The 15,957-nt window shown below is 35.4% G+C and overlaps 3 protein-coding genes across 6 annotated transcripts in view; 2 read left to right on the forward strand and 1 right to left on the reverse strand.

Moving 5' to 3' along the window:
* LOC120341917 (uncharacterized) overlaps nt 1–15,957 on the forward strand; it is a 60,545-nt gene that overhangs the window by 26,515 nt on the left and 18,073 nt on the right. The gene's annotated exons all lie outside the window — the stretch shown is intronic.
* Nucleotides 1,835–8,482, forward strand: LOC120344649 (3-hydroxyisobutyryl-CoA hydrolase, mitochondrial-like). The gene is made up of 8 exons (XM_039413951.2): nt 1,835–1,993; nt 2,174–2,458; nt 2,670–2,914; nt 3,093–3,269; nt 3,743–3,951; nt 4,507–4,626; nt 4,953–5,098; nt 7,498–8,482. The coding sequence occupies exons 2-8, from the start codon at nt 2,343–2,345 to the stop codon at nt 7,667–7,669; spliced, it is 1,185 nt and encodes a 394-aa protein (XP_039269885.2). The 5' UTR covers nt 1,835–1,993; nt 2,174–2,342; the 3' UTR covers nt 7,670–8,482.
* On the reverse strand, nt 8,476–14,735 carry LOC120344640 (uncharacterized). Of its 4 annotated transcripts, none has more exons than XM_078111208.1 (11): nt 13,876–14,735; nt 13,422–13,647; nt 12,735–12,879; nt 12,021–12,163; nt 11,736–11,909; nt 11,371–11,668; nt 10,898–11,300; nt 10,244–10,448; nt 9,945–10,099; nt 9,411–9,704; nt 8,476–8,985 (listed from the first exon to the last, which is right to left on the reverse strand). In XM_078111208.1, exons 1-11 carry the CDS (start codon nt 14,169–14,171, stop codon nt 8,871–8,873), a joined length of 2,454 nt encoding a protein of 817 aa, XP_077967334.1. In that variant the 5' UTR covers nt 14,172–14,735; the 3' UTR covers nt 8,476–8,870. The 4 variants fall into 4 exon arrangements, with proteins under 4 accessions (XP_077967334.1, XP_039269880.2, XP_077967329.1 ...); XM_039413946.2 differs by having other exon boundaries at nt 12,021–12,166; XM_078111203.1 differs by having other exon boundaries at nt 12,021–12,205; nt 13,876–14,734.

Genomic DNA, 15,957 nt, shown 5'->3' on the forward strand with positions numbered 1-15,957 from the left:
CACATTCAGTGCCCATTCGTTTTTGTGTAGGACCTTATTACCGATCAGTCGATCGCGATCTATTTTGACGATTTTAGTCGATCGAGGTCGAAAGCAGGATGGCCACCCCTGTCCTATAGAGTGATCCAAAAGGACATTTATTGTTTTTTTTTATTTCGATCGATATTGTTTATTGCAATATTGTTTTTATTTTATAAAAATCCAATAAAAAAAAAATGACCAATTCTGGTTCCCGCGACTTCCCTCCCCCAGTTTAGTCATTTGATGTAGCTTGTTTCGTAATCTAACAGAATCTTCATGGCAATATTTAGCAATGATTACAACCATGCTTGTTGAATATCTGTCTGAGCGACTGCACAACTTGCATTGTTAACTTATTGCTGATTGCTCATTGCTACGGAAATAAACAAGGAAATCGAATCATGGAAAACATCCATTGGCATTTGTCCAAATGACTGATGTTAGTCAAAGTGAATATAACCACCACTTTGACTTTGGTGTTGCTTTGGGTGTTAGTAAGCTCGTCTGCTCGTTGTTGTCACCACAGACGCCAATCTTTCATTGCTGTATTACAAGCGGTCGTAGCTATACTTTGACAAGATCCATGTTGTTATTGTAATGCACGTTATTTTTGGACGACGTTGTCACGTGGTTAGGCATGGCAGCAGCAAAGTGAGTATAAACCACTTTGGGCATCAGCCAGCATGGCATATCGGTACCACCCCCACTCATTGCACTGGTACCCATGTTATTAGACCCCCTAACCCCCCTTGTCCTCTATATCCTGATCCTATTCCTGATTCCTATCCCGTTGTATATAGGAAAACAGATTAATGATATTATTGAAAAGTTTGTATTTAATGGTAGAAAATACCTCAAGAATTGATACATTATGTAAAAACAAAATATTAGGAGGATATGACATAAAAAATATTCTTCTTTTCACAATGTGCCTTTATGTCATGACTTCTTATGAATATTACTGTGATAGAATTAATGGTAATATTGAACACTGTAGAGTGTAGACAATCCGTATATAATTTCATTGAATATAACATAGGGCAACAACTGAGTATTATTTTTAAGATACCAGTAAATAATAGTGTATCACATACCTTTTCTCCAATAGATATTATGGAGCCATTATTACTTTCACTTGGCAATATAACATTGCTGGAACTGATTTAGAACAAAGGAGACATCGAATAATTTATAAATAATACATAAACCTAGTTTTATAAAAGAACTTGACATAATTTGCAAGAATCTATGACTAATTGTATAAATTTTTATTTTTCTGCTTTCAATAATTAAAAAACATGTAAAATAATGTATATTTACTGATAAACATGGAAAACTTCAACAATGAAATCAACAATGGAACACAATGGAATAATATGAATTGCTGGATAATACTGGATGATGTTTATGAATATATTTGTTTATTATATGTAACTATGTTCTGTTTATTATTTTTCCATTATTTATTTATTTTTACTAAACTGTTATGAATACACAACGTTGAACTTCACAAAAATAAAAAATAAATAAATCCTGAAATCTATGTCTGTATGTACCGTAACGGTATAAATCCCGATATTCTGATTGTTTCCCCTCATTAGCCCAGATTTGTTCCGTTTCCAGGTTTCCAACTGCTTGTAAAACACTGAAAGCATGACTTCTTGCAACACGCTCATTCTAATCTATTTTTCTTGCCAGTCATTGCTGCACTGATATTTTTTAAACTTTAATACAGTCTGACAATAAGGGTACAGTTAACCCCACATTTTTGCAAGCCAGACTAGGCCTAATTGTATCATTTTTTCAATTGCAGTTCGGTACCAGAGTACTCTTATCTCATTGCTGTAAAATTCTTCAATAATCTGTTTTCAATGCCGAAAGATCTTTATTCTCTGCGATTGGCATTGGTTGGTCAGAGACAGAAACAAACAGTAGGAAGTGGGAAATCGTTTGTACGGAATTTGGCTTGCTGGTAAGCTATTCAAGTAATTTCAGTTTTGCAGTTAGAAGTACTTTCCTATATCCAGATGCCTGTATATCAATATGTGGTATATTTCCAGACTTCAGTCACTTTAAATTGTCTAATTAATTATGCAGTAGAATCATGGCTGTCGTCATACATGTCATAACTTTAAATCTACTCCTTTTGCAGGATAATCGCTCTTCCAGTGGCTGTGATAACTTTTGTTCAACTGAAGAAAGCAACGGATAGAAGACGATTGATTGAATTAAGAGAAATTCAACGAATTAACCGTTCCTCTGAACCTAGCACAGAGTTATAAGATAATTGTAAATAAGAGTAGATTTATGTGGCATCAATCATGAACTCTATACGGAGGTTACAGATTATTTCAAGGCATTTGTGCAACAGTACTAGGTCTCAACTATTCAACCTAAGTCGGCGACGAACAGGATTTACAAGTTTTCCAATATTGAGGTGTGTTGTTATTGAAGTCCAGTTTCTCTCTTTTTGTTCTGTCTCTCATTCTTATTAACTTAATGCAGCACATCTTAACTTCACATTACTAATTTAAGTTTGCGAAATAGGATTGTTAATTGTTTCCTGACACTTATATGAGTGGATGCACTAAGTTTTTGCATTCGGTTATCTAAATGGAAAAAATTCCATTTTCCAATTATTTTCACAGGCAGATGTCTTCAAACTCTACCGATGAAGTCATTTTTGAAAGATTCGGGACTAAAGGTGTAATAACATTGAATCGACCTAAAAGTTTAAATGCACTCAACTTGAGCATGGTCAATAAAATCTACCCGAAGCTGAAAGAATGGGAAGAAAATCCAGAAACAACAATGATTATTATGAAAGCATCTGGTGAAAAAGCATTTTGTGCTGGAGGGGATATCTTGAGTGCTACAGGTGCTGGGACAGCAGGTATGAATATAAATGTAAAGAAATATTTGTATTTTTTTATATATCTGCCAGCTTATCAGTGAGTTATAACCTATTGCTTATCATTCTTCCATAAAAGCACCTTATTCCTTTATTATTGGACTCCTCGAGACGGGAAAGGTTTTCGATACTTCTGTTGTTTCTGATTTATTTTTTCCAGGGTCTGAATTTTTCAACAAGGAATATGTATTGAATCACGCCATTGGTACATGCTTGGTTCCATATATTGCATTTATAGATGGAATAACAATGGGTGGGGGAGTGGGGTTGTCAGTCCATGGACAATTTCGTATTGCAACTGAGCGTACTCTCTTTGCGATGCCAGAAACAGCCATAGGTAAGCCAAAGAGGTGATGCCTCGTCATTTATGCTACAACTTGTATCGATTAGGAAAAGAGTAGGATTTTATACTTTGTATATTAGTGCTCTCATTTGTTTTGCCTGCTTCAACTACAACTTAATTTCATCTTTGTTAAATGGCCTTTTGCAGCTTTGTGACTTTAGACATCTCTTGAGTAGACACTGATTTCATTTTTGCTCTCCCAAACAATCAATTTCTTAGTTCTGTATTTTTTCTCCAAATTTTTTGTAAGTAATGTCACAGGAATTATACATGTCTAGTTTATAGCATATTGAATTTAACTAAAATTTTGTAATAGAAATATTTGAATCCTTGAAATACTTTTCTTAAGGTATTTGAAGTTAAATTGTTCACATCTTTTCTTTAAATACAAAACAATGGTAGAGATATGGACATGGTGTTTACTTTGATCACTGTGTTGTCAAGATCCTTTTTTTTTCGCCATGCAGGTTTATTTCCAGATGTTGGTGGTTCCTATGTTTTACCTCGCCTTGGACACTCACTCGGTCTTTATCTAGCACTAACTGGATTTAGATTAAAAGGAAGAGATGTGTATAAGTCTGGAATTGCTACTCACATGGTTGACAGTGAAAACCTTCCTAAAGTTGAAATGGATTTGTTAGCATTGGAAAATCCTAGTACTCAGGATATTATGGATGTAAGTTGAGATTCTTTATGAATAAATAAATAACTACATACTCTTGAGAAATGGCCATTTTATAGGAAAATATTGTTGTGATTGATTTCGTAAAATATAACTAAGCAGAAATACTGGGTTCTTGATTGCACATGAGATCGAATCGAAACAATTCATTTAATAGCCTGTACATGTGGATAACTAATTTTCAAACAAATAGTTATTGCTAAAGTTATAGAATGAGTTGCTCTCCTCCTTACTTTAGAAGTGAAATTACTTCGCAAATTGATCTTCATTATGCTTCACAAACTTGATAATGATGCATTCTTTTTACAACTTATTAATTGAATAGCATATTCCTTCATTTAAAATGAGTTTTTATGACAAAATATTATGTAGCAAACTAGGTATTTGTAGTGATTCCTTTCATTACATTACATTTTTATTCATTTCCTTTGTGCCGGAAAGAACTGCCAATTATGTGGTGCTTTATAACTCACTGCTTACCCAATTCTTCACTTTTGGTAATAGGGTTTTTTCAGTGATTTTTATGTTTCTTCTTACTTGATCTGACAGCTCTTACGCAGGTACCATCTTGAATGTAAAACCGGTAGAGAAAGAGATTTTATTCTTGCCGATAAGTTAGATGACATTAACAGATTGTTTGCTGGTGATACGATGGAAGAAATCTTTCAGGTACTTACTACAGTTATCCACAAATATATATCAGGTTGTGAATAGAAGATAGCATATCAAGTTAAGAACCAAAGTGCTTTATACTGTGAATGCTGATATACCAATGCTCCATAATTTAATTTAATTATTCAATTAGGTTTAGTTTTTTCAAAAAATTTGACTATATGCAGAGAATGCCAAGTAGAAGAAATTATTGTTATTTCATTAATAGTGCATATCCTTTTTTGGATGCAGTGCATCAAAAATGTGAAACATTGATATACAGTAATGTATTGAAGTCTATGCATTTCTTTTTATATTCAATATGTAAATTACTTCTTGTAAAGAATTTGGAGAATGAGGGAACACAATGGGCCAAACAACAGTTGGAAACATTAAGGAAAATGTCTCCGACTTCTATGAAAGTAACTTTGCGTCAGTTAACTGCAGGAGCTGATCTTGATCTTCCAGAATGTTTAATAATGGAGTCAAGGTGAGTTCAACCCAAAATACGATATGTACTAACTTTGAATATGAAAATCTTAGTTCATATCGTTACAGCCCAGGATTTAATAAAAATTCCATATTTAGTTAGTTAGGCTACATTTATAGCCTGGAGAATCTATCATTATGTTTGCTAAAAAACTTAAGGTGAAGTCATGATCATCGGTCATTTGACATCAGATACAATCAGGGGTGGCCATTTCCGAATACTAAACTATTCCGAATACATTCTAAAATAATGTTTTCGAATCTGGAATTCCGAATACATTCTAAAATCGAAAATAACACATTTTTGTTTTAGTTTACAAAACCCAGTAAAATAGGAAATAAGCTTCAATAGAAATATCAGGGTAAAGCCACAAACCAACAATATATGTATACAAAGTAATTGATAGCTTGTGGTTATTATGTTTAGCATATTGTTAAGTCTGAAATTAGCAATAAGTTAGAGGATAGATGACCACTACTGCCAGGCGCGCAGCCAGGATTTTCAAAATCGGAAATTCCCATTGCCGCCTGCAACATCCACCGCGATTCCGCACTCGTTATAGGAGCCGTCGTTTCAGTGTATAATGATCATCCTGTCGCGTGAACTATTCAATCCATGACAACTACGAGATACTAAAATATCTATATATATTAATTTAATGTGTCTAACGTAACTCGCGGTTGCTTCTTCTTACGTCAAAATAAAAACATTACTATTTGGTCCACGGCGTTAATACGTATTTTTGCAATCTTGCCAACTCGTTATCGCCGTTAGAAAAATCTCAATAACTGATATAAAATCCTGCAAAGTACAACTTCATTTCATACAATGAGTATATAAATAAAGTTTAGCAGTAAATTAAAAATACATATTTATCGTCGCGATCACTCCACCTGTTGATAAAAGAGCCGACTTTTACAACGAATAATAAAACAACGAATATATATTTTTCTGTTGTGCAAAGTGATTAATTCGTGACCAATACGGGCATATTTAAAGTGTCTTGCTTTATTAATTTAATTGTTTTCAATTTAACCTGCGGTTGCGTCGACAAAATAAAATCCTCACCACTCTAATTTGCCACGGCAAACCGCGGACATAAAAATAAAAATGTGTGGTAAACTGCCCGGTTATATATTGTTTTGATCCGTATTTTGCGAATTCGGCAAATTTGAGATGTGTAACACTGACTCCGCTCAATCAAAATGCCGCCACTCCGATTAATTTTGAGATAAAACCGTTCGAAAAATCCATAAATCTGCCGTAAAATCTCAGAGAATCTCAGAGTCAAATTTATTTCAGCACAATAAAAATTGATTGAATATACTTTAGATTAATTATATTATATATATTCTGACAACTCGGTAAAAGTCGCGTTTCAAACCTTGTATAATGTTAACACAAAAATTTTCGACGGGCAATTTAATTAAGGTAATGGATAATCAGTCAAATCCCGCCCTCAATTAGTGACGATATGTTTCTAAACGCGGACCAAACATAATGTGGAAATTTTGCGATTTTCACTGCCTAGAAAAGCGTTTTTTAAACTGTCGTGGGCTTCAATAAAACATATTTTGTTCACGGTTTTATTTTCAGTATTTAAAATTGCCACTTTTCAATCAAAAAATTTGCGTTTTCTCTAGAAACTCGCCGCCTATGAAGGCATTGTTCGTATTCACAATTCTGTGCGAGTACAAAAATAAAATCATTGTCATCGTTATCGTGGAACAAATTTGTGGAAAATTTGCGTTTCAGAGAAAATAACACAAACGTAAAGGCGTTTACGGCCTAAATAACACGTCCGCTGATAAAGCAATCGCGCGCAAGTTCCTATCGAGAATGTTTTCACTCAACGGGAACGTCTTGAAAGCGGTGTCGAAAATGTGTGACGTCACACAAATATCCGATATTCTTATGAACGCTAATTCCGAAATTCGAATAACGAGATATTCGAATACATTCGAATACTTTATTCGAATTGGCCATCCCTGGATACAATCTTCACTAGCATCTGTGAACAAGTCAAACATCAGGAATAATGAGACTTCAGAGTAGATATCATATACAGCACAGGTTGTTTATAAATTGCCAAGAAACTTTATTGATGCCATATATAGTTATAACATGGCTATATGATCACCCTGTAATTCTGCATTTGAAATGATTATGATGTTCTAAAATTGATTTAAATTGCTGTCTTTTTTCATGGCAAAATAGGAAGACACATGGCTTTATTTAGAAAATTACTGATAAAGTGGTAATGAAAATATCCTAGTTCTCATATTACTTTCAATATTACATTAAATTCAAATTCTCCGTGATCCAGTCGGTGGACACTTCTACTCAACAAAACACTAGGCTATAAAAACAAACTCTAGTTTATTTATTAATTATTGCAGGATTGCAAGGGGTTGTCTTAGAAACCATGATTTCTATGAAGGTGTTCGTGCAGTGTTAGTAGATAGAGATCATTCACCGAAATGGCAGCCTGATACCTTGGAAGGTGTAACTGATGATATTGTTGAAGATCATTTTTCATTGATTGAAGGAGATACAGACCTTGAACTATAATGTCTTAAACATTCATCATACTTTTTCAATTGGCTTTGTACGAGTATGGTATGAGCCTTGTTATTAGGCAATTGACTGACCGGTTTGTGGTTCAGGTTCATGGACACAGGCCTAATTCGAGGGTGTCCGCAGCTGATTAATTTACTTTTTTAATGCATTCTCAAAATGTCGTTTTTTAAATTTAATATAAACACCAAATATTCAAAAAGTCGAGTTGTTCTATTATCTGTATTATAAGCTAAAACTAGTAATGTTACAATGCTTGAAACATATTTAGTGGACTTGGTAACTATTGTAGACACTCAAAAATTAGATATATTCCAAATTTAGTGTTGAGTGAATGTAAAATGCAAAGATTATTGTGCATAATGCAACACCTTGGGTCAGTTCCAATAAGCCATTGATCCATGTTTCCATTTGTTAAGCTGTACTAATCTTGTTCTAATGAATTTTTCAATATGAATAAGCATGCAAATTTTGAACATGCCAAGTATTGTGTTTTGTTCAGGGCTAGTTGTTCTGAACAACAACTGAAACTCGGAATCTAGTTCTGATTTTCTATTGCCTTGCATAGCCTTTTCAAATATGATCGTACTGGAGATATTCTTATTCAGATGATGGCTATACCTGTTGCAATAACTGCTGAGATGCTCATTTGATTTCTGGCCATGTTGGATTAATTGTATAGAGAGACCACTTGTGATATACACTGTAACTTGTAATTTAAAGCCCTTTTTAATTCTGCATTATAATTTTTGTGGCGACACAACATCTGTTCATTTTATTTACAAAATCAAAAATTTTTTATTGAAATTCTTGTCAGAAGTGCAATGGAATTTATGGAGTGGAAAGTGAGAAACAGGTACGATTCGAATTGATCCAAATCCAAGTCGTACCGGTACTGCTGTATGCACGTTCGCAATAAGCTCTGTGTTCTGATACCCTTGTGGTGTATTATGTTCAAAGGATTCATTTTTACCGCGGGTCTGTTGCGGTTTCTTTTACCATGGGAGTCTATGCATCAGGCTAGAATTCCCATGACTAGTTCCAGTGACAGAAGCAGGCTATGGTTCCACATATTCATTTAGCCTTCTCTCTTTCCTCTGTATGAATAAGCGAAAAAATTGTGTATCAGTGGATTCATGTACAAAAGACTTGGCTGGCGGATTGGATTCAAATTGACGCCTGTGTTACAAGAACCTTACGGCACAGTGCGGACAAAAACAGGAATCTTGGGGATCGTTTCGCTTTTCTCATCGGGTCGTCTTTTTGACTGTCCTTCATATGATAATCGCTTTCTTGGAGTGATTGGAGGTCTAAAGACAGAATCTAATTATTTTTGGTTATGGATATTCCGTATGTAAAATACAAACATCGCGCATGCTTGTAAACAACTTCCATTTTAAAAGTAGAACGGGATAGCTATCATCAACAGTTAAAAAAAGAAATTTCATTCAACATCCGAAACTTAAGCTTCGGATGCGATGTCAATTTTTTCCAACATTTACAAAAAACAATATTCTGATTACAAAAATGATGGCGCTTGTATGTCACTCACTGCAAAACAAGCAAAAAAACTTCATCTAAGTCCGGCAGCCAGAAATTCTTACCGTCGAATGTATAAACTATTGTATGATGATAATGTGCGGATGTGATTGTTACTCGAATTAGAAATTTCGAGAACGGATTTTGCCGATATTTATTTTAGTATAAATGTAAAATCGAACGTTAACTCGCCTACATCATTTTTGTTTTTTCTTCAGAATGAGCTCGAGGCCTTGTTGTTGACCGTCTTTTTGCTGACGGCTGTTGCATTCTTCTGACGACCTCCGGCGTCTTTTTGGCGCCCCCGGTCAAACTCTGGTCAGTGTGTTGTTTGTGTGTAGCCCTGGATTCACTGTATGCTCGTTCGGAATATCCTCTTTTTTCTCCTCTTGCTCTCATGGGTTCAACGTTTTCTTGGTTTGTCATCCGTCTCGCGATAGAAGTATGTCGGCCGCGCCTGGGCGACGTGCTTTGGTCTCTATACGCACGTCTAAAAAAAGTACTATATATAATACTGTAGCTAGATTCTTTTGTTGTAAATAAAATGAGCGTTTAAGGGAAAGTGATGAAAGAGTTATTTTTGCTCTATTTGAAGTTGCAAATCAACACGATATTTTATTCAACATATTTATTTCGACCCACTTACTCTGCTAATGGAAATTACGTATCATTTCGTTGTGGAATACTCCAGGGTGGTAAATTCATAACAAACATTTGTATAAATACCGACCTTTCTCTAGTTTGATAATTTGTATTCAAGGCATGCATACTCCGTGTTCGTCTGTCAGTCGGCCCTGCTTCCATCGCACGAGTAGCTAACTTTTTAGTGTAGAAGTCTATCTTTCTGTTATTCGTGTGAAATGCGAGCGTTCTTGGTTTTGGCGCCTAAATCAATAAAATGTATATATGTACATTTGCGTTGTAAATACTTATTCAAACCATTTCAAAGTAAATCTTTGTATTCAGATAATTTGCGAAAAACTAAGAAAAATTCCTCAATTAAATGTTTGCGTCAAATTTTAACGTTACCTCAAAGTCAAGTTCCATTGGAAAATCACTTAGTGAACTATAGTATCCGTCACTACTTCGAGTCTCTGGATTTTGGGTTTCTTTCAGGTCAGCTAATAAAATCTCTGCGGGAATAACAACAGGAGAAGGATCAAGTCGTCTAACTCTCTCACTTCTGAATCTTCCATCCCGAGAATAATCGGAACTTGTATGTTCATAGTTTGGTCTTAAGAATATACATAATTAGGATTATATATAATATATATATAGTTGACTTTAATTTAAGGAATTCCTAGTGTGTAAACAGCCATTCCGTATATTTTTGTTCTCGCCAGGTTGTCGGTTGTACATATTCTGATTCGCATAGAAAATCTTTCTTCGAGAAATATTTAGTTTTAGAAATATTCTACACGGCAAGTACGCACATAGCATATTATGTACATAAATTTGAAAAGTAAATGAAAAATGCTCTAGCTGCAAATTTTGGCAAAACACTAAAAACTTGTGGCCGTGTGGCCCAATCAAACCATGAATATACACAATATTCCGTTTGTTTAAATATAGTTGTTTTCAAACTCATTTATTCCTGGGCAGACTGGGGACGTTACTCGTCGGTTCAAATGCGCAACTTATGAGATTTATCAAAAAGTTTTGGCACTCATAATAATTCATTACCTTCTGACAGGCGTTGATCGAGATCTGGGTGCTTTGTATTGTTTTTGTGTTTTCGATCGACCACGCGGTGTTAAGCCTTCTTGCCATATTCCTATGTTGTTAACTCCGTGATCTTCAGAATAGGAAAATGTTTTTTCCAATATATTTGGGCTACACAATACGTCCGTGTTATCAGAATGAGCCCCTAAAACTTCTTCTCCACTCGTGGAAGTTTGTGAAACACTCGACATTGCCTGTCGTGGAGTTGGCGTAAGCGGGAAAAGAAATTGTCCAGATCTTGGAGTGGAGGCGTACGATGCAGGTGAAGTCAAACTTGTCTTTTGTCTGGTACTTGGTGGAGCAGTACGAAGGCGGGTATTGGTTAGACTAGCTGGTTTGAAGATTTCGTCTACGTCATCTTGTTCTACAATATAGAGAAAATCATAAAGGTTTGTATTTTGTACGTAAATTGCATAATTAAATATACAGTATACCTAATTCAGTATCCTCTGGCAATCCATTTTCTACACTCGATATCTTACTTATTTGTGCTTTGCGTGATATCGGTAACGGGGATGAAGGGCGAGGCTGTTGACTGCTGCTTCGTTTCGCAGTCGCTGGGTCTTTTGTTGATGATTTTCTCCGCGATAAATCAAAACTAAAAACAGACTTGGATCTTGGGGAAATCTTGGAAAGGGGTGAAGTAGGTGACTGCAGTGCTTTCTTCTCTCCTACCATTGGAATGGTTCGTTTTATGCGCAGACTGCTTACGAGCCGCTTTCTTTGTTCGCCCTGTATGAAATGGATATCACATATTTTCATTTCACGGATTGTCTGAAAAAACTTGCAAACTTCATACCTGTAATCCCTGTTGATCTGCAACACGGAAAAACATGTGATATTGTATAAGAGCTTGCCAGATAATCTTTGTCTGATACATATCTTCCAAGCAATATTCTTTAACAATGTGTCGCTGGTTTGCTGCTGCTTTCTCCGATTGTTTTGCATCAGCAGCAACAGATTGTCTCATGGACTGTAATTTATAAAAAAAAGAGTAATTTTTTGCTCACATAGCCGCCTTGTAGTAGCAAAATATATTCTGCCAATTATTAGCTAAATTCATATATTTTGTGATTTCACCTACCCCTTGCATTTTCAAAACAATCCTGTTGTGTTTGAAGCTGACTGCTCTCATAGATTTCCATGTCCACACTGTTTCATTTCCGTTCCTTTTGAACTGATGAACACCTATAGGCCCGATGCCAACTGTCATCTTCTCCCCTCTCTCTTCTTTCTCGTCGTTTGGCAAGAGTAGCAATCGTCTTCCAACTAAAGGAATTGCGACAGAGTGTAAGTTGGATTGAAACAAAAGTGGCTCAAAAGAACACTGACGTGTAAGGAACTTTAAAAAACTTGTCAAGCGTGTGTAATAACGTAATATTATTTCCTAATATATGATATATATTATGAATGTTCCACAAAGCATCGACTTCCTCGTTTGTTTCCGTAACAATGACCAAATAACCATAAGTTAACAGTGATGTTACAATTGATATTTGTGAAGACGCGCAGATACTTATATCACTTAGGCAGATTTTCGGGCATTTGTAAATATGGTTACTTACAGTAACCAAAAGTTAGAAAAAGGTGCAATAGATTAGGCTAAAATTAACTAACAGTGCTTTTATATTGTAGGTGATTGAATATTTTAGTCAAATGAGGGTTGTTAACATGTAAACTAATTTGTAAGCGTTGACCCGAGGCAACACTCTAAAAATAGACAAAGTTGAAGCACAAGAGGAATTTATATGGGGTCAAAGGTCGGGTTGATATCCGGTACGTCGATGAAGAAACTTACCGGATTGAGATTGTTTTTGTTGAGTCGGTGCCCACATCGGATAGTAATGAATCCCGTATTTCGGCAATGAAGCCGCAAGTCTAATGAATTTATAATCGGCATCACGTGATGACATACCGACATGCGCCTGATGAATTTGCATCATCTTCGAAAACATCATAAAACAAAATTATAAAATTTTGACCATTCTCTGTGATTTCTGTCTAGTCTTTGAAGCATACAAAGATTTTCGGTGCCCCAAAGTTTTCGTACCAAGATGGCGCACAACCTGAACATAGTATGTGCACCAGGTTTAGGGTGTGCGTCATCTTCGTACGAATACCTTCGGAGCGCCAGAATTTCAATCATCACGCCGAGGCTGCATGATATTTTTAACTTCCGTTATGAAAGATTAAACCATTCGATTCATACACGTTTTAGCCTGTTCTTCCCAAATGAGTTGAAAATAATAGTTAAACAAAACATAAAGCTCTAGTGTTTAAAGTGTACACAGTGCGTGGAACCGGCCACATATATTTTGTTAATATCATAATTGTTTAAATGCCTAGGGAATAATGTTCCCCTTTTAATGTCTGGACAGGCTAGTAAACCCTTTTTCAATTCCAAGTTTTTAAAACTTTTCTCGAAAAAAGAATTTTTAAAATAATGACTGGGACGGATTTTCGGACTATTGGAAATTGTAGATACCTGTTCTTCAAATACGATGTCAGATTTCCCCTCTGTTTTATCAGCTTCGACTTCCCCTTTTTGAACATACCGAAAAGCGTCTGCCAATTGCAAGTCGATATGACGACTGCTCCAATCACCGTACTGGGCTTGTAGCCAATACGAACACAGATGTGCCATTGTTTGAGCGGGGCAACGAAGTCTCCCCGTCAGCAAATCTTGGCGAATTTGCATTATGACGTGGAATCTAGTTACAAAGATAATAAATCAAAAAACGATTACGAGTGCCTTTTTCATGGTATTCATCTAAGTTTAAGGTATACAACACTAACAATATGAATACAATACAAAACCGTTGCTCTGATATATAAAGTAAAAATAGCAACAGAATTTTCAATTACCGAAAACTACTTTGCCTCTTCTCAACACTGTCATTTTAAATCTACCTATCAAGGCACTAAATACAAAAACCAACCTTGCTACTTCTTCTTGCATACCCGCCAGTGTTTTAGGGTAATATTTTACAATGAAGGCAAACTCCCACACTTTACATTTTCCCGGTATTTGTCCTTTCAAGGTCTTATCCATTCGTATCCACCAGTTATATGGTGCTGGTCCAGCTCCTCCCCGGAAGACAATTCCGAACGGGTCATGAAATTTTAAGTTCAAGTATTTGCAAACACTTGTGAATAGGTCGGACCCTGTGGCATCTTTCTCAATAGAAATTTCCACCTCTTTTCCGTCGAGAAAAACACATTTACATGCAACCATATCTAAATATATATCACATATATCTACTGTAAAAACGGAAATGTGAATAGAAACACCTTTTCGTGGTCGAGTGTGCAAAATTAATCATCGTCATCAAATAAATGAATATAAAAATTCACTTCATTTGCTGAAGAAACAGCAAGATATTCACATTTAACATTTTCCGTGCGATCGGGCCCATTATTAGGCCCATCCCTAATTGACTATGAAGTATATGACTAAAGATAGAAATTGTATTAATTAGTGAGACAATTACATTATACAACGATTGCTTTTTTATACATATATATATATGCTGTGGTACCGGTACCCCGGGCTGGTTTCAAGCCGATTTTATCAAATTGGGCCTCGCACTTTGAAGGGGCCCCGCGTCAGTAGGGGTCTTTTTCTGTATTATTACTTATTAGTTACAAAATATTACTGAAAATAAAATGTGAAATAATCTTTCTCATAATGTTACTTTGTTATGTATGGTAAATTTAGTAAACTACCGTTATGTCATCATTAACAATGATATTCTTCTGTTCTGCTTTATTTCAGAAATTCAGTTCAACATTTTTGTACTGTTTCCTAAAAAGACATTATATCATGGGAAAAACTAGTAGAGATCGAGATAAATGGCGCAAGTGATTAAGTGGTAACCAGAAAAGAGCATTGACTTTGAAAATATTTTGAATGATTTTGCTAATAAAAAGGCTAGAAAGGTCTTTTTTTGAAAGTGTATAATGTAATTGCCTACTTTGCCTTTTTTGGTGTTAAAAGGAAAACAATAAAAGAATTCACATTACCTTAAATTTGTTTCATAGCAAGTATTGAATGTTTATTTTTTTTTGGTTTGTATGTGTGTTTTTTTATGAAATATGAACACCCATAAATTTTACTATGAAGAGTAGTAGCCCATCAGATTTCTAATGGCCCCGCAGTTTCTAGTACCTTCGCTTCACCCATTATCAGCTCATTTTATAAATAAAATAGAGTAAATATTACAAGAATTTGTTTTCATATAGATGACATTAAATGAGATCACCCACAGGCCAGGAAACAAAATGTAAAAATCTGACACTACATCATGCAGCTTTTTCTCCAAGTGAGGAAACAATCAAACAAATGCGACGTGGGAAATGCTATAAATGTAAGTCTGGGTCGCGGTATTTGAATGCCTGACCTCCTAGGAATAGTTACAGTCAAGTTTATTTTTTTCCATCTAGTAAAAAAATAACATGCAAAGTTTAAAGAAATAATGTTGAATACAAATTTCACTGGGGAGGGGGAAGCCGCGGGGAACCAAAGCTGGTTATCTAGCAGCGACACCCAAGGTTCGAGTATCTAGTCGAAATGTTAAGTTTGATTTTAACATTTTGATTATCGCAGCGCAGTACTGTTATTATTGAACGAGTTTTGCTCACGCATCAACAGGAGTTGAAACTTGCGAAATAAATGGGTAGGCCACCAATCGATAAATGCATCGCATTTTACAATTGAGATACAACATTGGAATATATTTAGCCAACGAAAAGGTTGGTGCGGACCGGCGCTGGTTGAAAACAACTGATCGAACCTTTAACGCTCTCTAACTCGTGTCTGCATGTCTGCTTCGATCTACGTCCTATTTGTATCTGTTAATGTGCTCATCTGATCCATATAACTATTCACTCCGCGCAGTGAAATTTGGAAACAAAAGTTATTGATTTGTAAGATTTTTCCTTGTCCACTGCAACGAAGTTAATGTCCCCCCTTCATTGACCCCACTTTGCGACGCAGAATTCGATAAATGACTTTCAAATGC

This window comes from Styela clava, chromosome 1 (assembly GCF_964204865.1).
Source record: "Styela clava chromosome 1, kaStyClav1.hap1.2, whole genome shotgun sequence".
Lineage (NCBI taxonomy): Eukaryota > Metazoa > Chordata > Ascidiacea > Stolidobranchia > Styelidae > Styela > Styela clava.

Excerpts from the sequence above, each read along its gene's own strand:
- LOC120344649 (XM_039413951.2), top strand. The coding sequence starts at position 2,343 with ATGAACTCTATACGGAGGTTACAGATTATTTCAAGGCATTTGTGCAAC. Across the intron at positions 3,952-4,506 it reads GTACTCAGGATATTATGGAT|CTCTTACGCAGGTACCATCT; the intron begins GTAAGTTGAGAT and ends TTGATCTGACAG. Across the intron at positions 5,099-7,497 it reads TGTTTAATAATGGAGTCAAG|GATTGCAAGGGGTTGTCTTA; the intron begins GTGAGTTCAACC and ends TAATTATTGCAG.
- LOC120344640 (XM_078111203.1), bottom strand. The coding sequence starts at position 14,171 with ATGGTTGCATGTAAATGTGTTTTTCTCGACGGAAAAGAGGTGGAAATT. Across the intron at positions 9,705-9,944 it reads AATTATCAAACTAGAGAAAG|ACGTGCGTATAGAGACCAAA; the intron begins GTCGGTATTTAT and ends TACTTTTTTTAG. Across the intron at positions 8,986-9,410 it reads GAAGAAAAAACAAAAATGAT|ACCTCCAATCACTCCAAGAA; the intron begins GTAGGCGAGTTA and ends TTCTGTCTTTAG.